General features: G+C 38.5%; 1 protein-coding gene across 1 annotated transcript; it reads right to left on the bottom strand.

The window, feature by feature from the left end:
• Positions 1-68: 68 nt before the first annotated feature.
• On the bottom strand, positions 69-23387 carry LOC104159405 (collagen alpha-4(IV) chain-like). Its single transcript, XM_009697303.1, has 18 exons — positions 23303-23387; positions 22519-22626; positions 22080-22258; positions 20863-20926; positions 19185-19259; positions 18607-18714; positions 18174-18281; positions 14134-14205; positions 13234-13362; positions 11292-11399; positions 10226-10381; positions 9446-9544; positions 8141-8272; positions 5874-5990; positions 4957-5145; positions 2833-3119; positions 1997-2239; positions 69-170 (listed from the first exon to the last, which is right to left on the bottom strand). Exons 1-18 carry the CDS (start codon positions 23385-23387, stop codon positions 69-71), a joined length of 2361 nt encoding a protein of 786 aa, XP_009695605.1.
• Positions 23388-23748: the final 361 nt, after the last annotated feature.

Genomic DNA, 23748 nt, shown 5'->3' with positions numbered 1-23748 from the left:
AAATACAGTTTGCTCACCTTGAATAGGTGAGTAGGGTGTCGTGCTCCTCTCTGCATGCTGCTTTCTTCTCACAGGAGTAAGCTCCGAAGCTGCTTGGCACCTTGCAGAGTTGAGATGTTGGTTTTTACTTCAAACCGGAAGGCTAGTCTTGCCTGCATGTGGGATGCTGTCTGAAGCAGGAAAGGATGAAATTCTTTCATACAGTTCAACAGTAGGTATTAGTCCGTCCCGAAAAGCCTGTGTGGCATGCTGGATCTGAAGCATGCAGCTGGGAGCACTGAGGAGTGAACTGAGAGGTGTGCCCTGTCCCAGTGGGCCACTAGGACCAGAAGGGAAATGTTCCCTGAGACAGGTGGGGACTCGGATGTGCTCCAAGAGGGCTCTTGACCCTTTCCCAGGTGAAAGAGCATGAGAGTTAGTTGACCACCATGTAAGCACAGCAAATTGGAAAGGTTTGGCTGGTTTTGTCAGAAGGAAGTTGCGCAGTCTGATGTATTTTACACTTGAATGGATTTACCCTCTGACTATTTTGTTTTCCTCTGGCTGAAACTGGAATGTCTGTCTTCCCTGCTCTTTGAGTTTGTGTATCCAACTTTTAAATTGGCTGATCAGCCTGTTGTACTCATGATGGCTTCAGAGGGAGTTTGCTCTGAATTAGGGCTCTTGGATTTGGATCTCAGTTTCCGTGAAAATCCTTTTGCTGGGGGCACCTCTCAATGAACAAAAATTGAAATGAAAAGTGCTGGAAAAAACATTTTATTCCATTCTAGTAAAACGTAGCTTATTTGAGTGGTAAAAGGAGCATTTGTGGCCCTTCTGCACATGATGAATTCTCCATTTGCAATCTGTGTTTTCAGTAGTTTCACCATGATTCAAATATGCATTTACTAGGTCTGGTTTTATAGCTGAATGAAGGAGGTATAAATGTTTTAACTTTTTGAAAAGGTGATTAGTGCTTTAGCTTATAAACATTTTAACAATGCTTTAAAAAATAAAAAGCATATCTAGAGTTATGATTCCATAAGGATCCTAAAGGTGATCGTTCTTTTTTGGTGGTGTATTTACAAAAAAAGAAACAAAGAATGAACAAAATTTATTAGCTTCAAGTTTAGACAGTTGTCCTAATGCTGCTTATATTCATCACTGGGTAAGTTCACCCATTTTATCACCGTGCTACTATTTCTTTTCCATTAATATTAGAAGGTGCTTTGTTTCTTCAGCTACTGGGATTGGAGCTTAATAATTTAATTAACTGCTCTTAGAAATTAATTATGAATGTAAATATAGCTTTTTAAGGATTCGTTATCTCAGCTTATTTTATTCTTTTATGTAGTCTGCTGTTAAACAGATTTGCAACTTCTTGTTGCTTATGAAAGCCCAATTAACAGTTCTTTCACAGTTTGGTTCAGTATTGCAATGGTGAAAGACTTTCATCTTCATTGTTTTTATTATGTTTAAAAAAAACCCAAACAATTACGTTTTCCCCTTCCCTCAGAAACAGTATGTGCAAGTTTCTTTAGCTTGGGAAATTTGACTGTAGGGCTTGAAGAAATTTGTATGTTTGTTTATAATACGCCATATAAATGCACGTACTTTTCCTGGCTGTAAATGTAATTTCTAACAGGAAATCCATTGTCTTGCACAACAGGTATGGTTTCCTTGGTATTCGCAACTTGAGTCAGCCCTCCAAGCTCACCTTGTTACCTGTGTATTATGGCAGTGGACTCCAGCGTGACAGTTTCATGTTTTTTTTATACAAGTTGTTTACACTAGATTTTACTACCTGTAGATGTGTGTACATGGGTGGATGAGGCTCAACAGATCCTTCATCATTCAGTCTTATATATCCATCCAAACAAAAAGAACAGTGCTGCACACTTTCAAATATATTCAATATTAAATACTGCTTAAACCTTTAGCATGTTGTTCATCCTTATGTAAGTCTCATTCTAGCTGTTCCTTTTTGTTCCACGTGTTAGCCGTGCTTCAGGCATACCTGGCACCTACTGATTTTTTTCCTCTGCTCTTGTCCTTCTTTAAGAGTTCCTGACAGGGGGGCTGATGCAAACTGCAATTCGGGCATCACGGTTGTTAGCCAGAAACTGTATTCATTAGCAAAAAATTGACATGTTCCCCGCTGACCCTGGCATTCAATGAATGGTGCTGATCTGAAGTCTTCTAGGCAACTTCCAGTTGACATAAGGGACTGTCCACCACCCTGATCACCAGATCCAGTGTGCTGGAAAGAACAATGAAGGAACTTGGTAACTGTGCATGAAAAATAGGTAAATTATGTTAATTGGTCTTTTCCTGACTTTATTTGCTTTTAACTGTACTCTTTTTGTTGATTTTAAGTTGGAGTAAGCTTCCTTTGCTGGAGAAAATCTTAATTTGCTCTGTAATGAGTTAATCTCAAAAGCCTAGAGCCAACTCACTTTCTGGTATTTATCAAACTGAAGAAGAGAGTAATCCGGGTCGATTCTAAACAATGCGGTTATCTAAACTGCTGTAAATGTAACGAGAGGATGGCATTAAAAAGACCTGGACCTCTAATTCTGAAAAGTGTGTCTTTGTACATGAAAATCCCATTGTTTATTAAAGACAAGCAAGCAAAATCTTTGTAATTTTAAGAAATGTGTAGCTTAAGGCTATGTCTTTAGTATATATAGCTGTAGCAATTAACCCTCGTCTTGTTTCTTTTTGTGAGTTTTCTTTTACCGTTTGCTAGACATTGGATAATTTACTTTTCAGCAATACAAATCTTTGAACCTTTAGAACACAGCAGCTGTATGAAACACACTTATCTATGGGATCATGTGCTCAGACTCTTACCATCAAAAAAGAATATCCTATCCAAAGACTTCTCCAGTTCGCTGGGCAGGGAGGAATTGACTGATCTTGGCTGTGAACTGCTACTGCTTGGGCCGGGGCCTCACATACAGCACATCTGCTTATATAGGGTTGTATTTCTTCTTCAGAGAGTGGCGTCATTGGTAAAGGCGCAGCACTTGACAACCAGTAAGACTTATCATTTCGACTGGCATAGTAACAAACTTGGTTGATATTACAGTAAGCAAATGGCATAGTGTTAAACACAGGAAGACAAGATCCTGCCAGACCTGAAAATAGTAACAAATAATGAAAATTACCCCACTTCTTTCTAGGTAAGTCGAAAACAGTATTCTGGCCAATGTTGCCGCAAAACTATGTATCTTAACAGGAGTTACATAATGCACAGATCTTAAACCTCCTAGGCTCTTTACCAAAACAGCTGGTTATATTGAAAACGGAAACTTTTTTTTACCAGTAAGTGTCTTCCTTTGACCAATAATATTTAATTGTGTCACAATCCAGTATTTAAATGTGATGTAGTATGTCACCATGGGAAACAGGTACAATAACAAATTTCTTAGCTGTGCCAACGCTGAAAAATAAATTAGGCAAGAGGTGGCGGCTGCTTTAAAAGGAGATCAGCTATTTACAAACTCATTAGGAGCGGTGAGAAACCAAATGCCAATGCTGATAAATAGAACATTTTTGTAAAGTATGACAAGCCGTTGCTACCAGTGCATGAAGCTGAAATCTCACCAGCTCTTCTACTGCCTTCCAGAAAGGTTTCACAGACTCTAAGTGAAATAAAAGGACTGAGGGATTTTGCAGAGCCAATCCTCCAAAATTCTCATCAGGCAGACATCAGTGGGAATTAAGAGGTGACTAGTGCATAATACTTCAGAGGTGAAGTTCTTCTTCTAGAACTGAATTTAGAACAGTTTTGTGAAAATGTATTAAGTTAATAATAATCACTGCACATCTGTTCTGCCTTGAACTTTGTGTGTGATGTATTATTTCTGTAATGCCCCAAAACTCTAATGGCTTCTTTAAAGAAGTGACATTTCTATACAGAAGCCAGTTTAGTTTTTTTACTGATAATATTCCATTCCAGTACTAATAAAGGATCTGGAGTAGCCTGAGTAAGGAAAAGGCCTGCAAAAAAAACCACACTGGTCACAGGGAACAAGGACTTTATTTTCTTTGAGTCTTATTTTCACTGCTGTTATAAGGCATTCTGTTACCAGCTAGCTCTCCTGGGGCATGCCAAACACACAATAGTGAAAACATTTCAAAACAACACTGCTGTACTAAAAATACCTCTTTTTATTGCTCTTTAAACACTTCTTTTTTTGTCCAGCTTATTAGGTCCTTGATCTTTCCTCCTAGGAGAATTCTCTGCCTCTTGTATAACAAGTCAACAAGAATTCAGGATATTTCTTCTGCGCAAATTGCCACCAATCAGTTTCTCAGGCTGTAAGTCAGGCGGCTCATTTAGCTAATTTTAGTCAGAATTGTAGAAGATGTAGGAGAAATAACCCAAGACACCAAAATGAGCTGTCTTTGGGAGAAATTTGGCTCTGTCTTTTCCAAAAAATATTAGCTTCTGACTCTTAAAAGCACACAATTCTGCTGTACATGATGCATAATTTTATCCGTAAAGCTTTTTTTATACTTTCCAACTGTAACCACCTAACTTAACCAGCTCTTTTTCCCAAGTTGTCTCTACAGTAAAAAGGAGCAAATCTTCCAGGGAGTTATTTCAGAGTGGCCAAATGAGATTCCTGATCTAGGGAAATCCTCTCCAATGAGTTCAAAGACAGCCCAAAATGACTAGCCAGGATAAGTGAAATAAACCACTCATCTCTCCAACTTCTATTCAAAATTACTTAGAGGTAGAAATACTTTTTTCATTCAACTGCATAGCATGAGAAAGCCATTTTAAATGGGTCACATAATAGAGCAGGATAACCAAGTTTATTATAATCAGTGTTAAATTAGTTTTGAGTCTGTAGAAAATCAGTACTTGATGATTCTATAGTGTGCTCCATTTGAGTTGTCTTTCACTGTATAGATCACACCATATTAGACCTTATCTGGGGAGCAATTAGTTACTACAATACATACCAAGATCCTGATTATGAGCTTTCTCTTGTCCTTCCAGGTACAACAGACTATAGCCAGTCCATAATTTTGGCATCCCGTGTGGACAGAGTGGTTCTCTGTCTGACTGACTGTGAAGGACAAGCAAGAATCCACTTGCAGATCTAATATGGGGGCCTGGTGGTCCCGGGATACCAGTCTGGCCAGGTGGACCTTATATGCAGGAGAAAAGGTAAAAGAATTACTTGTATGAACAAATAGCTACTGTGAATTCTTACTATATTTAAGTGTTCAGTAAGGGGTGCTTGACTGAATAGAATACAACTTCAGAGGTTGTCATGGGCAATAAAGACACCCATAGACTCATGTTATCCTTCTTATGGGAGAGAAATGAACTAGATTGCCACTGAATGCTTGACAGTTGGCTTTTCTATTGTGCCTCTGTCCTGTGCTGTATGGATTAAGAAATGAACTGAGGTGGGCAATGATTTCCCAGACTTACTCACTAGGATGACTTGTCTGGACTGAATTTGAATCCCTGCAGTAACAGTCAATGCCCCCTCCTCACATATGTATTAAAACATTAATTTATTAAACAGCAGTCACAGTTAAAATACAATTTTAATTACTCAGTTGCACCATTAGCCCTGACTCAGAAATGCATATCTATTGATATATGGTGTTTAAGCATGTGTGGTTAATTGCCTTTCTAGTTAATAATGGATACTGAGATAAATTTTCTTCTGATAGATCTTTTTATGTGTTACAAAATCATTCACAAGTGTCACTACCAGTGCTTGAACTGAGAGGGGGGAAGAAGTGTCATGGTGTCTTAGGCTAGAGGTGGATGTATCCATGTGTGAGTTGGGGGAGTAGAGAGAAAACTTAGTTTATACGTCATCTCACCCATCTCTGCCCCCAAAGTCGTGTTCCGTTCTTACCTTGTGGCCCGGCGTATCCTTGCTCTCCTATAGTCCCTTGGTCACCTGGTGGTCCAGGTGCTCCAGGTAAGCCATCTTGACCTGGCAGGCCACATGACCCTTCTTCACCTTTTCTTCCTATAAATAAATACAAAGTGTGCACTTTCCCTTCATATGGCTGCATTTAAAGGTTATATGTTGTCCAAACATGCACAGCATGCAAAGGGCCAGTCAGCAGAACTGACACTACCAAGAAATGATGCTTCAGGACAGAGAGGTGCAGAACTGCTTTCTGCTGGGAATTCTCTTTACAACTTATTCACTTTGTGACCACAGTAGTAGCTCAGAGGCATGACTTCAGTAACAGCAACTGCTGATAAGGTTTTTATGTCCTCTCTACAGAATTTGTGTGATTTACAGTAGAAATCAAAGCACTAACAAACATTGTTATGACAAGCCTCTTTCAGAATTGCCATCAGTATCTGTACCGTATAAGGGGTTGTAACTCATCCTATGGCAGGCCTTCATCTTTTAGGACCCAATTCAGCAAAGTCTTTAAAGATGTACTGAACTTTCTGTGAAATAATGCATGTGTTAGAGTACTTACAGAAGAGGGAGGGAATGCAGAATTAGACTACATCCAGTGGGGAAGGGTAAAGACACTTTTAGGCTTCTGATGGCCTCATCTTTTTATATTTCTCATACGTACATGCATTTTTATACTTTAGCAGATAAGGAGGTGTGGCCATGACAGTAAAAGATACATCTCACCTGCAGGGCACAGATAGTGATGGTCCTGTTCACTGGCTACTTTAAACATAATCTGAATTGAACAAAGTTATGTTTGTCAGGTATTATTGTACTCAGCAGTGTTTCTCCTCTTTTGGTAAAAAGTTTTCAGGTGAGTATGTTTCTCTAGCACCACAGTTGTTTCTCATTAATGATGTTTCATTCCTTGCAAATTTTGCTCTTTAACCTGCAGACTGAGTAATTCAAGGTTGTCTCACAGCATTCAAAATTTCCCCATGTTACTTTTTACTAGATTCATTAAGAAAATCTAAACCAGTCAAAACTATTTAACAGCCTTTCCATGTTGGTTGCATAGTTATTTTGCCAAAACTCAAGTACACTGAAGTTTTAGTAATGTGTTGCTTTTGCCAGTAAAACATCCAGTTTGCCTTCCAAGCCAGGAGGAAGTTGGAATTCTGCTATCTTAATGAAAGGAAAAGCGTTACAAAGTGTTTCTTTCATAGAACCAGTGTAAGTATGTATCATCGTATCATCTGGTTTTACAGAAACTGTTGTAATGATGTGTATAATAGAAACACAGCAATTCAGCTCCAGAAACACCTTTTAGTTGGCAAATCAATTAAGATATGTAAAATTAGATAGTTCACTGAAAATTGCCTTGTGTTCAGTTTCATGAGGGCAATGACTACTGCAGGGAATCTCCTGGGAGAAAATCATGGATTTTCTCTCTGAAGACATTGGATGTCCAGTGCAGCCACAACAACAAACTTTGGTTTCCCAAGTAGGAAATACCTAGAACCTAGAGGGATCCCTCTAGAACCTAGAGGGATTCCACTATCTAAACTGAAGACACCACATTTAGACACAACCTAAACTGAAGACGCTACAAAGACATGCTCTGCTATGTTTCCATGAAGATGGCCACTCTGTTGGAATCATCAGTACCAGCATCACCCTTGTCTTCTTTTTATCTCTCAGAAGAATGTTTCAGTCTTTCATCACTTCTTTTTAAGATCTTTCTGGTCAGTTTTCTTTTGTGGTAACCTTTTCATGTTCTAACAGATAAAAAGTGCTATCGTAGCTGCCTCTCTGACTTCAGTGTCCTTTTAGGACTTTGGTTAGCAGAACTGTGTGATTCATTATTGCTAAATTTTAAAGCGTGTATATTTTTAACATCCTCCAAATATAACCTGACTAAACCATAGAAGTGGTTTGAGGCATTGCTTTTTCATTTGTTGGTAAAAAGGAAAAATAACATTCAAAGAACTCTTTTCTCAACAGTGCCTGATGCTTTTGCCTTCCCTGGCCTAAGCAAAGGGAATGTGGTGCAGGCAGGCTCAAGCAGCCTGGTTCAGCTATATTGATCCATCATCCTCAGCATTCACCAGCCCACTACAAGTTTCTGGAGACTGTTAATAAGTGTTTAAGGGGAAGAGATGGAGTAAAACATAGAGAAGTGTCACTGACACTCTGACCTTTTTCAATTTGTTGTCTAAATGGCTAAAATACACATCCAAGCTTTCAAAACACAAGCTTACCTTGGGGTCCAGGGTGGCCTATTGGCCCTGGTAATCCTACAGAGCCATCATCTCCTCTTTGCCCTGCTTCCCCAGGAGGCCCTGGGATTGCAGGGCATGAATCATCTATTTTTCCTGGTTCACCAGGGTCACCTGGAATATGTAATAGGAAAGTAAATTAGAAGATTGGTTAATAGCTTCTACGTGAAAAATCAACATAACTGTTAGCTGGTTTTTGTATTCAAGTGTATACTTTTAAGTATTTCAAAATCTTGACTTATTGAGTCTCACTGCTTTTAACTTTACTCTTAGTCTTTTAGCACAGCATGGGAAGCGTGTGGTAGCAAGTGTATGCTAGCTGATATGTTTCAAATATTTGGTGTACAGTTTCGTCTTAATGTGCCCCAAACTGATTTGAGTTAAAGCCTAAAGTCTACCCAACTTCAGCGCAAATACCTTAGCACATGTGAAGATCTACAGTACTTTGCCTACTCTGTGGCTGCAAAACCATCAATAAGCAGGCCAAAGAAGCTAACCCACAACATCCTTTTAAAATAATTATAATAAAAAATAGAGAATGGACACATTGTATGTATTGAAAGTTACTGGGAGCTATTGGCTGTTTGCATTTTGGAACAAAATCAGAATCAGATCAATTTAATCAGATTAAGAGTTCAGTGTTTGTAGTAATCCAGTGTTCGGATTCAAGCTTTTGCTCTTTTTGGTTAGAAAGCATCTTGTGTGACAATCAAAAACCAAAATGGTAATTTGAAACAAGTGCCTTTTACAAGTCTAACTGACATCATAGCACGAGACTTTTCAAAGTAGCACTATCATGGTATTGGTCTACTTGGAAGTGCTAGCTATTTATGTGAGAAATCTATTAGAACTATGTTGTCGTAGCAGTACCTACTATTCCTAGCAGCCAAGCCAAGAATACCTTCTAATAAGAGTGGAATGTATCTATACAGAAGGAAGCCCACATGAAAAGAACAATAATCAATAGTCACAAACTTACCTATGAAACCTGAAGGATTTGAAAAACGGAAAGCAGATTGCAGCCATTGTGGTGCAGGTGGAAACAAGTTTCAGGCATGTAAATTAGAGTAAAGAATGGAATGAGAACTCACTTACATGAGGTGACATTAGAAACAAATTATAGTTCAGAAATTTTTACAGAACTCAAATGAGAAATCAATTAAGTTGGGGTGTTTTTTCTACAATTGTTTAAATTGTCTGTATGGAAGTAAATGTTAGTAAGATTATATATGAATAGAAAGATCATGGTTACAATTGAGTGACAATGAGAAACAAGTTCATAAGTACCTGTGGGACCTCTGGGACCAGGTTTTCCTCGAAAACCTCGGTCTCCTGGTTGTCCTATAGCACCAGGTGGACCCTGTGGGCCATGGATTCCCATAGGACCTGGAAAGAAAACAGTTGTACCGTTACATGTGGTTGCATTCCGAGAAGCTGAACACATAAATAAGATGAAGTCTGGCTGCTTGAGTAACAAAAACTGCTTGGGATAGCTCAGCTCTGTTGTCTGCCAGAAGGAAATGCACATTTTCCTCTTCTCTCCCTGGTCTCGAACCAAATTAAAATTTATGACTCTTCTTTTTGTAGAGATTGGAAGGGATTGGTGTAGATAGGACTTCTCTACAGTGCATGGAAGAAGCAGAGTATCTAGATCCCCGTTTTCAAACCAAAGAATCTGTTGAAAGCTCAGAGCTATTGATATGGGGCAGATGTGAGCGAGACTCTGTGTTAGTTCAAACACATCTGCATCTTCCATAGTTTCTCAAGATCCCTGCAGAGAGGTCAAGGTTTGCTTTATCTGGCAGACTCAAAAGTTTTACTGCCTCGTTCTCAGGTTGGTATGGGGAGTCTTCCAACTTGTTAGAAGCAGTCCAGGTGAATCTGGCTCTCTTCTGACCTTCTACCCCAGCCCTATCTTATCTGTAGGTAACAGGGCAGAGCTATGAAATGTCCAACCTACCCCTTCTGTCTGGCTCAGTCTCCAATGGCAATTCCCTGTGCACAAGGCTCTGCTGCATAGGGCTGGGCATAAGTGCACATGCTAGTTAAAAACATCTCCGATCATACCCTTTGGGCCTCCTCTTCCTTGGTTCCCTGGAAGACCTCTGGCTCCTTGTTGCCCTCGCTGCCCAGGATTACCTGGTGCCCCTCGAATGCCAATATCACCTGGATCTCCTCGCACAAAGATAGTCTCTCCAGGAGGACCAAGATTCCCAGGCTGACCTATGGTAAAAGAACTTTATTCTCAATATATGCATGAAACATAAACATCTAAAAATAGCCATGTTCCATTGTTTCTTTTGCTTTTGGGTTCTTTCCCTGGGATGAAGGACAGCCCTTGTGTGTTTTTGGAAATATTAGCCTTATTATTACAATAATATTACAATGCCTTTGTCCAAGGCATTGTAAGGAAGACAGTAATAGGAATAGCTCCCAAAACTATGTAGATTCTGTGCAAGCAAATGGCAAGTTAGTGTTAGGTGCATTGAAGCACTGTTTCTCTGTATTTATTACAGTGTTTCTCACCCATCCAATCTCCATCCCCTGTTTCCCAATAGGAAGTAAGTCTTTGTACTGGGTAAGGAAGGGTTCGGATAATACTTAATGTAGGAGGTCAGAACAACTCGAAAGAGCTCCATTTGAGGACCAGGATCTATAGGAATTGACTGGATCCCTTGGCAACCCCTGCTTGTAACAGAAGTGAGGTCTACATAAATGCTTACAAAAGAGTTGCCAGCTTGTGCTTTCCCAGAGCTGGATTTAGACTGGAAAGCTTTTTGTGGGTTTACCAACAATGGCAGGCTTCTGGACAATGTGTTTTATCCCTCTTGCCAGGAAGAGAGGCCAGTAATCTTATTTCTGTCTGCTTCTGGGTAAACTGAGATATGTTGTAGCAGCAGGACGTGTAGAGAATTACCATACAGGCCAAAAACCAGAATCCAGAGAGTTGTATTTTATCCTTGCTCTGATGATCTATCCAGTGCTCACTTCCCTGCGCATTCACTGAGGTATTGATTGATTTCTTTGTTCCCTATGCACTTTTATACGTTGTTCCATAGACAGCAACCCAGTGACTCCTAGTAGCATAAGGGGCTTTTTACATGATCAAACTTGGTATTTTTGGTTCTAATACCTCTGATGCCATCTAAACCAGGTGGTCCTTGATCACCGGGAGGACCAGGAGAAGCACTATCAGGAGATCTTCCCATAGGTCCAGTGGATCCAACAGGTCCTCTTCTACCTAAGGGATCACATTTTACGAAAAAAAAAATTGCGTGTTTTTTTTTAGATTACAGAAATAAGTTACTAACTGAAAGAGTGCTGACATGTGAAGTCAGGGAGGAAATGTATGTTCTCACTTGTATACTGAACATACCAGTGATTAGGCTAATGAAGACATCTTGCAGAAGTGAAAATATTTGTTGTCTGATTTTTTTAATTCTTTCCATAAAATCTACTTAAACTAACAATGCATCATCACGCATTGGCATATTGCCACAAATAGTCGCCTTCTCCTGAATTCTAACAATGGGAGAAATGGTAAAAATGTAAGACAAGTGGGGACTATGAAATCATTCTGCCTGGGACAGGATAAGTATTCACAGATTGTTCCTAGCACAAGTGAGTTCAGCAGTTTCCTAAAAACCTCAGTGAACAAGATGAACCTACTAGCCTTAAATGTCCTTTTTTCCTAATTTGTTATCTGGGTTTTTGGAAAAGAAGACATTAATGCCCTTAGATGTGACAGGCAGGAAGAGTTACAGGTTACCATCCCCTGCATAACGCTTTTGAATAGCTGCAGCTTGTTAGCACACGTGTTGAACTCTGCCTTCTCTTTTCTACAAAAACCCAAATCTAGTTTCTTCAGTCTTGTTTTTGGACCCCATCCTTCCATTTATTCTCTAGTGAGTTCTCCCTAATTTGTCAAAGGTGGACACAGTATACCATGGGAGGCCTTGCCCATCCTATGTCAAACAGTGTTAATACATCTTAGAATGAAACTTTTTCTCTTTTTTCCTCAACAGCTCCATTCTGTTGACTTCCTCAGTTCACAAACTAGTAACTTAATTGAGAAAAATTACTGTCTTCATCTTAGAATAATTCACCTCAACAGAATTCACCTCCACTATTTGTCTTCTGTGTGTTATGTGACACTGTGGCAAGGTTTGGTAGAGTAAAGCTCATGTCACTTCTAATCACTGAATTGCTGAGGCTTGAATGGGCCTCTGATGACTTTCTAGTCCAACTCTCTCCTCAAAGCAGGGTCAGCTAAGGCAGGTTGCCTAGGACTCTCTCCAACTGGGTTTTGAGTCATCACCAAGGAAAGACACTTCATAACTTCTCTGGGCAACCTGTTCTCATATTCAATTACTCTCACAGGAAAAACAAAACTTTTCCTTTCATTTAAGTAGAATTTCCTGTATATCAGTTTGTCCCCATTGCCTCTTGTCCTGTCACTTGGAAGAATCTATGAAGAATCTGTCTCCATGTTCTTCCCATCAGGTACTCATACACATTGACAAAATCCCCCCTGAGCCTTCTCTTCTAGAGGCTAAGCGGTTCCCACTCCCTCAGCCTCTCCTTGTATGATAGATGCTCCAATCTCTTAAACTTCTTAGTCGCCCTTCCTCAAACACTTGCTTTTTCCTATTTCTATGCGATTCCTATATCACCAAGGCTCTTAAATAATCATAGCAATCTTGCGATACAGTTCCACCTTGCATTTACATCAGAACAAGAGATAAGATTTACTATATTTTTGTGACTACCAGATCTCCTGCACTCTTTTTCTTCAGGAATTTCTTCCCAAGAGTCAACTCCACCTAGCAGTTCCCTGAGCCTATTCAAGTCCATCATTTTCTATTCTCATTCTTTCCTCTCCTGTAACAAAATAAATAAGAAATACTGGGATCTCTCATCTACTCAGGAAACATCAGCATGTTATTGCAACAGAAATGCTTTTACGGAGGGAATCTTCTGGGTATGTATAATTGTTCATACTAACCAGGGGAACAGCCTGTATGAGCTTCATTTTGACTCTGCAGGGCACCACTAAGGAGAAAACCCTTTCTTACCTGGAAATCCTGGGAAACCCCTTTCTCCAGGGGGGCCTGGAATAGAAATACCAGGCCATCCAGGTTCACCTCTGTCTCCTTTTGGTCCAAGTTCTCCTGAGTATCCTGGGGGCCCTGTTTCACTTTGACCTTTATAGGAAAACAATTATGTACATAATGCTTACAGTGAGTACAAATACAGATGTGCAGAATAGAAATACCAGCTGCAGATGTTCCTCCTTGCAAGGGTTGCCTAGTGCTATTTTTCTGGTTCTCTCTTGGAAGCTGGATAGAGTTTTGTTGAATCTGGCCCTAATTCATCTCTTTCAAAGAAAGTAATCTCTTTGCTTTAATGCTCTTCAGGGCTTATTTTATATAGTGCCATTATTGTCTGTAATTTGAAATGTAAACTGATTGCATGGTCCTAAATTTAATTTTCTATCAGCATAAATTTGTAATCTCTAGATAGATGGTGAGCATGTTTTTTTAATACTGCTTCAAAAGCACGTTTTGAAAGTTGCAAATAGATCAGTGTGAGTGAAATCCAGGTTCCTCTTAAGTTTGTGGCACAACTCCCATGGACTTTAATGGGGCTGGGATTTCGTAAGTCTCCTTTTAATTTGTTAGTTTTATCTTTTCCTAGAGACTTGGCTCTCCTTTGAATCATCTGCACTGAACATTCTCATTATATAAACAGCCTTGAAAGGTTCCAACAAAATTATACAAGTAATGGAAGTTTTTTTTCCCTACAAATAACTGCAGGTGTGTTAGGCATACTTTAGAATCTGTTTGAAAGTTTAGCCTGAGCCTCAATGATATCTTCTGGGCAAGGCAAATATCAAAATAATGTGCATCATTCCTTGCACATTCAGTCATTTAAGAGAAGATTTTCTGTCCCACATAGCTATTTCCCTTCTTTACCTGGTGCTCCTGCAGAACCTTTTTGGCCTTTTAGTCCATCCAAGCCATCCAGTCCGGGCAGTCCAGGAAGACCTGAGAGGTATTACAGGCATGACTGAGTGATGCCACAATAATCCTTTAAGGTCGCAATTAAAAATTATGCCTTTTTTTTTTTTTTTCTAACAACACATTCTGGATCCAGGCAGGGTATTTGCTGAATTTGATTCTTATTGGCAACTGAAGACGGGATCACATTGCACCTGAGTGCAGCCTTTTTGGAAAGGAAAATGTGAAAAATCTGAAAATAGCAATCATAATACAATCTCACATCAAAGTAATCAGAAAACACACCTTTTAATACTTTCGGTATTTCTATACTGCAGCTAGCAGCAGGAAGCTCAGTATGGGCTAATTTACTCTATAGTGAACCTTGTGTCTGTGGCTGGACTACTACTGCTATGTTATTAACTACACCAAAGTTAGCTGTGTTACAACTACATGACTAGGCGACTGGGATGTAGACACTACCTAAAATAACTGTAAAGCTGGAAATTCTTTACAGTTTCTGTTCCAAATGTAAGTGCAATTTAATCTAGCTGCACTAGAAAGAAGCAACATTTTCACCTGGCTTTTTTTCCCTGGTCCTGCAGATTTCACACAGAAAACTATGCTTTTTTGCATCACAGTATTACAAAAATTCTTTAAACTGAACAGCACAAAGTGTTTGAAGACAACAAACCTGTAATTGAGACCTATGCTGACATGTGATAGTATGGAGCAGCTTTGCCACTAGTGATGTTCACTAGATGACCAGATCACAGGGTGAGTGTTCATAGTAGTCTTTTGCTTTATAATCTGTGCTTTTTTGAAAATTGCTAAAACACAGTAACTAAAAACATAGACGGCATTTTTTAATCCATTTTTAAAAAGTTGAACTAATCTGAGATTGTGTTTGTTGTTTGCGGTGGAGAGTAAAAATATCTCCATGTCATTTGCACTTTATAGTTTCCTAAGTTGTATAGATAAAGTATCAAGTGTGAAGATGTATGCTTATTAAATGCAGACGCCAGCCTATCACCTGGTGATAGGAACAGATTTGGCAAAACTGATGGGTCATTTGGTAATAGGTTTCAAAGAGGTTTCAGACGGAGGAATAGACTTGAGATGCTTCTTGCTCCAGAGACGGCCAGATAAGAGTAGACATCATCAAGAAGTTGAACAATACTGTCAGTGCCTATTCCAGTCTCTTTTCCACCTTTGCTGCTTATCTCTGCCTAATTTCCTTCCCCGCCAGTTCCTGTCCCTGCCGTGTAGCATCCCCAGTCCAGCTGCAGTGGGCTTTTTTTTTTTTCTGACAAGTCTGAATTATCTTTCTGTCTGTTTCCTTTTCCCTGCCTAGCTCTTGCTGGCATAGAAGATGCAGGTTCTGTTTCAGTTCCTGTGCTTGATCCCAGCATGTCCTGCAGCACACAAATCTGCTGTACATCCAGAGCATGAATCATGGGAGAATTTATTGCTCTACTTAAGCACATATGAATGGATATATTTTTTTAAAGTTAAAGCTGGTCAAATTTGGCAGGGACAAATTGCTGTAGGAACAGCAACACAAATGCCCTTCATCAACTGCTTCACCTGCCAAATTTAAAGGTACCTAGTTCAAAGATGGGTCATCTGAGAAACGAAAAATCAAAGGGCACTAGAGTTGTCTTAACAGACACACCAAAAATAATAATCCCATAGCTTTGTTTTCAGAAACTGTTGAATTATTTTAGTTAAAATTTAACAAAGGAATGAAAAGAAAGGGGGAGTGAGGCGGGGGGGTGGAGCCAGCCTGCAGCAAATGTAGGTCTGGAAAAAAATTAAATCTAGAAGATAGTTTGAAAATCTGCAAGACACTGATAATATACTCTCTATGTAATCGCTTTTACAATATGGGATACTAGTAATCCAACCTGTAATATCTTCTGTGCCCTTAATTAACTGCTCTTTAACTTTTCATGATATTCTAAATTTCAGTCCTGCTTTCTGTAGCCTGCTTGTGCTTTGGGCATGTTCCCATTTTCAAATTAATGTAAGAGTTGCATGCCAATTTGGGGAATTTAGCAGTAGTATTTTAAAATGATTATGAACTCCTAACTATCTTTGGCACCCAGGTCAACATTTAAAACCTTTTTGATCTTTAGCTCGTTCAGTCAAGATTGATGGCTGGGTTTACTTGCTTTCCAGGGAATTTCTGACACATTTGCCAACAATCTATTATAATATCAGCACTTGTAATTCTAGATTTTTGGATTGCTATAGGCCCATATTTCTAGGTACAGCTGAATTGGCTGACCTGTGTATGAACCACTGTTTCTATATTTTACAGCCCAATTCAGCTTCTACTCACACAAGTAATTTTGCTGATGTTCTTAGTACTACTTGCCTCATCAAGGATTACTCACACAAGTAAGGCTTGCCAGACTAAGCCCTTAACTAGTAAAACTATCTCCGTAATAAAGAAAATGTGATTATACTTTGGTAGATGCTGTTTAATTATTATTTTTTTAATCTAAAAGTTTCTCAGGCACAAGACATTTAATGTAAATGAGTAGCAATTAGACTAACAAGGCTGTGTATTTAGCTATGAACAGCCAATTAACCATTCACTTCTAATGCTAGCAACAATATTTATTGAAAATAGCATTAAGTTCTGTATTCTCCAATTGAATTGGAATACAAATTCCATTCAGTTTTCATTACTGGGTATAATTTCAAAGGTGTTAACCTTCTTTTTAACTGTGCTGGCAATACACAGAATCCTGTCTTAGCAGGCAACTTGGTCTCTAATGAATTGCCATTTGGAACCAAACTTTTCCCTCTGCAGCACGTGTGTTTATTTGTAACATTTCCTGTGCAGGACTTGGGATAACTTCTGCACAATATAGAGAAGAAGTATCTTACTACTTATGACAAGAAGGAAAGACTCCATCTGCTACTAAATTTTCAGCAGAAGACTGCTGTGGGTTTTTTTTTGACCCCTCTCAATTTAGACATCTCTGTCACTGCAGATCTCTGCCTTTGTTACAACAAATACTGTTTGCAACAATGAAATGTTCTCTTGCAGACTATGCACCAGCAAGGAATCTGTCATGATAGTTTAAATCAGTACCGCTTATTTACTGCAAGCAATCATAAATGGTTTCCATTTTTCATTTAAGTTTTCAGTAGTTTATAAGAAACCTTCTCAATTTTTCCTTAAGCTGAATTTGAAAAAGTGAATTTATTGTCCTCTCTAACCATTTATCATAGCCCCAAGTGTTACTTTACTGTGATTTCTGTATAAAGGTCACTAATATTATTCTTCCTGTCCAGGAACTGGTTATGAAGCACACTGTAACAGAGAGAGGATACAAACTACATAGTTGATTACCCTTCTTTATGAAGTATTAATGTAAATTATAATTTCAATATATCATTCTGAGTATAGTAAAAGTTCTCCAACAAAAACAACTGTATAGATGAACTGCTCTTCAATCTAAACATAACAATCACTGTGAGCAGTGTAAATTAGGATTTGGAGGAAACATTTCTACGTTAAATCCACCAAAAATCCGGTTTTGGAGACAACAAAACCAACAACAAAACCCAACACAAGTTATCTTACCACAATTTGTGAAAACAAATTTGTAAGACAAAACTGTCCATAGTAGTCTGATGGTTTTGTAGGGTAACAGTGTCACTCCATGGTGAAAAGGTAGAACACAGCATAATGGAAGTGAAACATCTGAATTACTGCAAACTCCTTTTTCTTTTCTTAACTTCTGCTATCAGTTACATCAGCTGAGCCAGAATCTGTTTCTGCCTTCTTCCTTACTCATTTTAGATTGTAGCCCAATTTCTGAGGCAGCATTTATGTTACTTTTCAAAGGTGATGGGAACTGGCTTAATTCTTCTAGTAGTTTGAGAATACAGAATCAAAATCATGGTCACAGTTAGGCTTTTTCCATTTTCACTACTAAAAGAGTATTCATGTCTGGTGCTGTTACATTACCAGTAGATCTGCACTGTATACTGTTTACCTTTTCTGCCTTGGGATCCAGCTAATCCTTGTAATCCTGGAGGCCCCAAAATTCCATGTTTCCCTTCTTCTCCAGGTTCTCCTGGTAATCCCTGAGGACCTGTAGCTCCTGAGCATGGAAAAAAACCCAAAACAAATCTGTGAATATGCACATCTATTAAGCTGTTGATTTTTTTTTTTTATGCTATGCGTTAATCAGAGATACCTGAAACTGTATGGGAATGTATGAAGAACTGATAGATCTTGCTCTCTGAGACTCTGAGCAGACTACTGCTGCTATCTATAGGTACTGAAATAGCTTTCAATACACGCCTTCATATGATCTCTGATTTCTCTAGCCTTTTCCACAGAGGTGCCTCCTCAGCTGCACTTTTTCCTGTTCCATATCTCTTTTGAGCTGTTACATGGTACTATTTTTTAAATTTTGGCATTACCTGGAAATCCAGGTATTCCTGGGTACCCAGGGTCACCCTTAGATCCCGGTCTTCCAGGTTGCCCTTGGATACCTGGTGAACCCTTTTCTCCTGGGAATCCACAGAGTCCTTAAAGAAAAAAAAAAAAATAAAATCTAGCATTCATTTGTTTAAAGTTGCCCATTCTTCATCTCATGGTAAGTTTAACAATATAAAAGTTCAGTAAGGGGTTTCTTGACTAGAAAAATAATTTTATTCAAATACTTCAGATCCTTGCATCTATTTATTAGCAATGAATTATACTGATCTCTCCAGTGATATCTGAAAGAGTGCAAATGGCTAGCAAGATATAGCCAAGCCAGGTTTTATTCTGGCAAGTATTGGTATGTTCATCAATGCTGTACTAGACAACAGTAGACTCTACCTCCAATGTTCATGCTAGCTATATTGCACATTGTGATGCCTTTCCAATCCTTGGGTTTATAACTATAAAGAATACCACTCAATATGCACAGGAAGCAGAGCTCCCTCTCCGCTAACAAAACGTAGAGAAAATAAGTTCTTAAGTCCAATTTTTTCTTCAATCAGACAAGAGGTACCTGGTAATCCTGGATCTCCGGGAGGTCCTTTTCGACCATGTGTGCCAAGCAGAGGAGTTGGGTCACCTCTCTTGCCTGTTGAGGTACAATGACTTTCATTTCATACAAATATCCTTTACATCCACAAAACCAAATCTGGACAATTTTGTAAGATCAGGTAATTTATTCATAGATATTAACAGCTATAAAAGGGACTAAGACAACACAGAATGAAAAATGCTTTGGCATATGCAAATTATCTGCCAACTCAGCTTGTCTTCAAGTACTAACTCAGTTTGTGTTTAGTATGACTCCTGGCAGTATTCATGTAAATTTCCAATAATGAAAAAAAAAAACAAACCCAAAATCAAACCGCAAAATTATGGGGACTTTCCCAATACTGACAGCATATACTGAAAATGAAAGATATTGCATAAATTCCCCATAACGGTTTATTAAACAAAGAGAACTCCTTACATAGGTTTGTGAGGATGTGCAAAATCAATACAGTGTGAGTCTACTCGGTAAAGGCTTTTTAGGGACTAGCTGGGGACTTTAAGCCAGCACACTTTTCTTCTGTTTGTGCTGAAATTCCTCTCTATCACAGAATCGATAATTCTGAGCAATTTTGCTTTACATTGTCTGTACAAATGTCTGACCTCTCCTACCTATTAATGCTGTCTCCAGCTTCGTTGCCTGATTTTGCTGTGAGAATTTAAGAGGAAATATCAAGTTCAAGTGTTGCTAGAAATCCCCTGCCATAGCAATCCGCGCCTTTACTGATTATTTCCTGCTTTACTTTTAAGGATAACTTTTCCAATAACTTTGTTTTCAATACATTTCATAAAAGTTCTCTTTATATTGAGTATTGTTCTTTACTTTTTTTTTTGTGGGAGTATATTCACTGGCTGAGAAGGTCTTGAATTTTTAAGAAATGGAAAATGTAACTAAGAAAATAATTTCTCCTGTCCCCTTAATGCTTTTTTTTCCAGGCATTGATTTAATTCCATTATTTAATAGTAATGAAATCCTGCTCCAAGGAAATTTGGAATATGATGGATGACACCATTTTGTATTTCTTTGAAATGCTTTTAAAAAATCTAAATATTACAGATAAATTTTTCAGAGTAATCTCTACCTATGCAAAAGCAATGTGCAAAACTTCATCTTTTCAACTGAATAATTTTGCATGCATGGGTATGAACACTGCCTGATTTGTTATGCTACACTTTCAGAAGTTTCAAGAATTCAAAGATCATAGCCTGGAAATCACTGGAAAATAAGAGATGTAAAAGAAATTATAAATATGTTGGAATATTTAAAAAATTCTACATATCTGTATAATACCGTACCATAATACCTAAATGATTGCATTTTCTCTTATTTGATTTGACAGAGTTTGCAGGTCCATAAAAGTGGCTTTTTACATGTGTTTGGAATTTTGAAACTATGAAATTTGACACAAGTTTATCTTCTAAATTGTAACACCTACTTTAAAAGGAACAAACTGTTAAAGAATATACTGAAATGCAGCTTTTGCCTTCAGGTAAGTCAGACCTGTTTCTAATGACGTTCATGTTTTAATTATTTTCACTTCTGTCCTGTTTTCCCTTTTCTAGTGAGTACTCGCCATGTATCAGAGCATATACATCCCAACAATATCACTCTTTTTAAAAGCATGTCTATATAAACTCATTACCTTTAGATCCTTTTGGGCCAGTCAGCCCTGGACTTCCAGGGATTCCTGGTAAGCCAACGTCACCCTGATTTTTTTAAAAACAAAATAAAAATGTGTGACTTTAGGAATGATCTATAAGAATATTTGGATCTCTTACACTGGTAAATGAACCAGCAATCAATATGAATAGCATAACTGTATCTTAAGCTCAACAGAAAAGCATAGAGTCTTTGTTACATGTCTAACACTGACCACCAATGCTTCCAAGAAACTGTAGATAGGACTTGCTAATCATTTTGAATTTGTGCTTTTTTAGTTTATGCTAACGCTTGGCTTGAACAGCTTCAGTTCCCCACAGATGGCTTGAGTAATTTGATTTAAAAGGTACCGTAAAAATGTACCAAATATGGTTGTATGTTACCCAAAATTTACTATAAACATTAACCAGCAATATGTGTCGTGATGTAACAATGTAAAGATTTCTCTAGTTTTCCTTTTTGAATAATTTCCTATAATCAGCAAAACACACATTACCTCTGCAAAGAAATATAATAAAAGACAAGCCAAGCAAAGATATGTCCCTTTACTAAAAAAAACCTGTGCTTTATGCTTCATGTAATCTCACTGCCTGCCTACCTAGCATACAAGTTATTGAAGAATTTTACCTTATATCCATATGTGATATATGTGCAGTTTTGTATACTTGTTTTTGAGCAATATTGCTTGCCTGGGTTCTGTTTGGTGCAAGTTGTTGGTCTCGACACAGAAGACTTGGTTTGTCTTGTCTATTGGCTTGGCTGCTCCACATAGCAAGATACAAATTAGCAGCTACATATTAATTTCATGCTTGTGCTGCTGCTACGTTATGATCTCTGCAGTAAGTGATTTGTCAGTCTGTTCTTAGGAATAACGTTAAAGACTTGATCACACATCCATTTTTTGCACACCCCCCCCTCAATTAGTGCAGTGTAGCCTGGACTTCCACCAACTGTCAATACAACAAAATCACAATGTGCAGCTAGGAGAGGCGCCTTTTGTTGACTGACTACAGTTCCTGCTAAAGTATAATCAAAGCACTTAAGTGTTGCATTCAGGAATTTATCTTTCCTATTATACTGACAGTCTCTTCTCAGGAGGAACATCTCATGACAAAGTACAATAGAAGTACCCTTCATCATATTTCTTGGAGGCAGGAGAGAACTGCAAAGTCCAGGACACTTCACTACCACTTTGTTTACCTGGTCACCTGGTTGTCCTTGAAAACCTGTAATTCCTTTAAAGCCCTTTGGTCCTGGGAAACCCTGTGATCCTGGAAACCCCATCAGTCCAGTGTCACCATGGTCACCTGGCAGTCCTGGGACACCATTCTTCCCTGGAAATCCTGAGGTGCCTCTGAAACCAGTATTGCCTTTTTCACCTGAAGTTAATTGCAGAACAAGACAATGACCAATATAGTCAAGCCATTGTTTCATGTGTATTTTGAATATGGCTATGCTTTCACACGTTGTGTATTGCCTTAGTAATTGTCCAAAGAAACTAGCCTGCTAGTTTAAGATTCTATAAACATAATAAGGTTGCTGGATGTTACTACAGCTACAAGTCCAAACCTGGGAAAAACACCAGTGATTTGTATCAGATTCATGTGTGTGTACGCAGGGCTTTATTTTATGAACTTACCTCTTTCACCTCTAAATCCATTCTCACCAGGAAACCCTGGTTCCCCCTTTTGTCCTTTCTCAAGACGCATGTTAATGCAGCCGCTGTCTCCTGGAGGCCCTCTTTCACCTTTGAACCAAACATATGGAATGTAAGTAAATCCTCATGAGTGACATGTCCAAAAATTAATTTTAGTGAAGACTTCCATAATGCAAAAAGCCTTCAAATACTATTGCAGTTCACAGTTGTTTCAGCAGGCTCACTGCTAACAGAATTTATTATCTTTTTAGTTAATTCAGTAGTAATCCAGGTGATGTTAAATCAGAATTGTTCCCTGTTTGTCTGGAATATTGAAAGATGGCAATCATATTGTCCACTCCACAGTGTACTGTCTGTGATTGCACCTTGGAGATGGTTATTCTCTCTCCTATATTAATATTTAGAGAGATTATTTCCTGTATGTTTTACATAGATTGAAAAACACAGACAATATGATAGAAAACTTGGAAAATCTAAAGTTTCAGATGTGTACATGGCAAAATTCAAGGCTTGTTTGAAAAAGTGATCTTACTGTTTGATTTAGTGGTAAATGCACCTATTGATCTGAGTGGAATTAATTTTTCTTTAGTTATTTTTCATTATGCATTCATAAGTGAGAAAACTGGATTTAGTATTTAGTATCTCTGAAAACAGAAGTGAATATACCCTCATGAAAAGAAGAAAAAGTAAATATATTCCTAACATAGTCCTAACAAAACTAAACATAGCAGTAACATAACTACAGAATGAAACGTTTTTTACAAACCTTTTATTCCCAGATCCCCACATTCTCCATTAGGCCCAGGTGGACCCATTTTTCCTTCTTCACCTTTTACACCAGAGATTCCCATTGGGCCTTGTGTTCCTGGGAGTCCTGGGAATCCTTGGGGTCCTTGAATCCCTTTGCTTCCTGGTAATATTAAATGCTTTATTTACATACTCAGTCTGCTATGCTGTTGCTGTCATATTCTAAGGAAGAGTATAAAGCAAAAGGCAGGAAGTTTAGAAGAACTCCTTAGGAAATCAGCAAAGCTAGAGAACCAATACTTGGAGCATGGCTTCATGCCAAGATCGAACTTGTCTTGAAATCCAGATTGCCTTGAAGCAAACATCTTCCCCCTCCCTCCTGCCACCCCGTGGAGATTTAAGCTACACTTACTACCAAAGCAGTTGTCTCCAACACACCTTAAATACAATGCATAGCGTAAGACA

The sequence above is a fragment of the Cariama cristata genome, unplaced genomic scaffold, assembly GCF_000690535.1.
Source record: "Cariama cristata isolate BGI_N322 unplaced genomic scaffold, ASM69053v1 scaffold6053, whole genome shotgun sequence".
Taxonomy (NCBI): Eukaryota; Metazoa; Chordata; class Aves; order Cariamiformes; family Cariamidae; genus Cariama; species Cariama cristata.
This window is presented reverse-complemented; position numbering and strand designations above follow the sequence as displayed.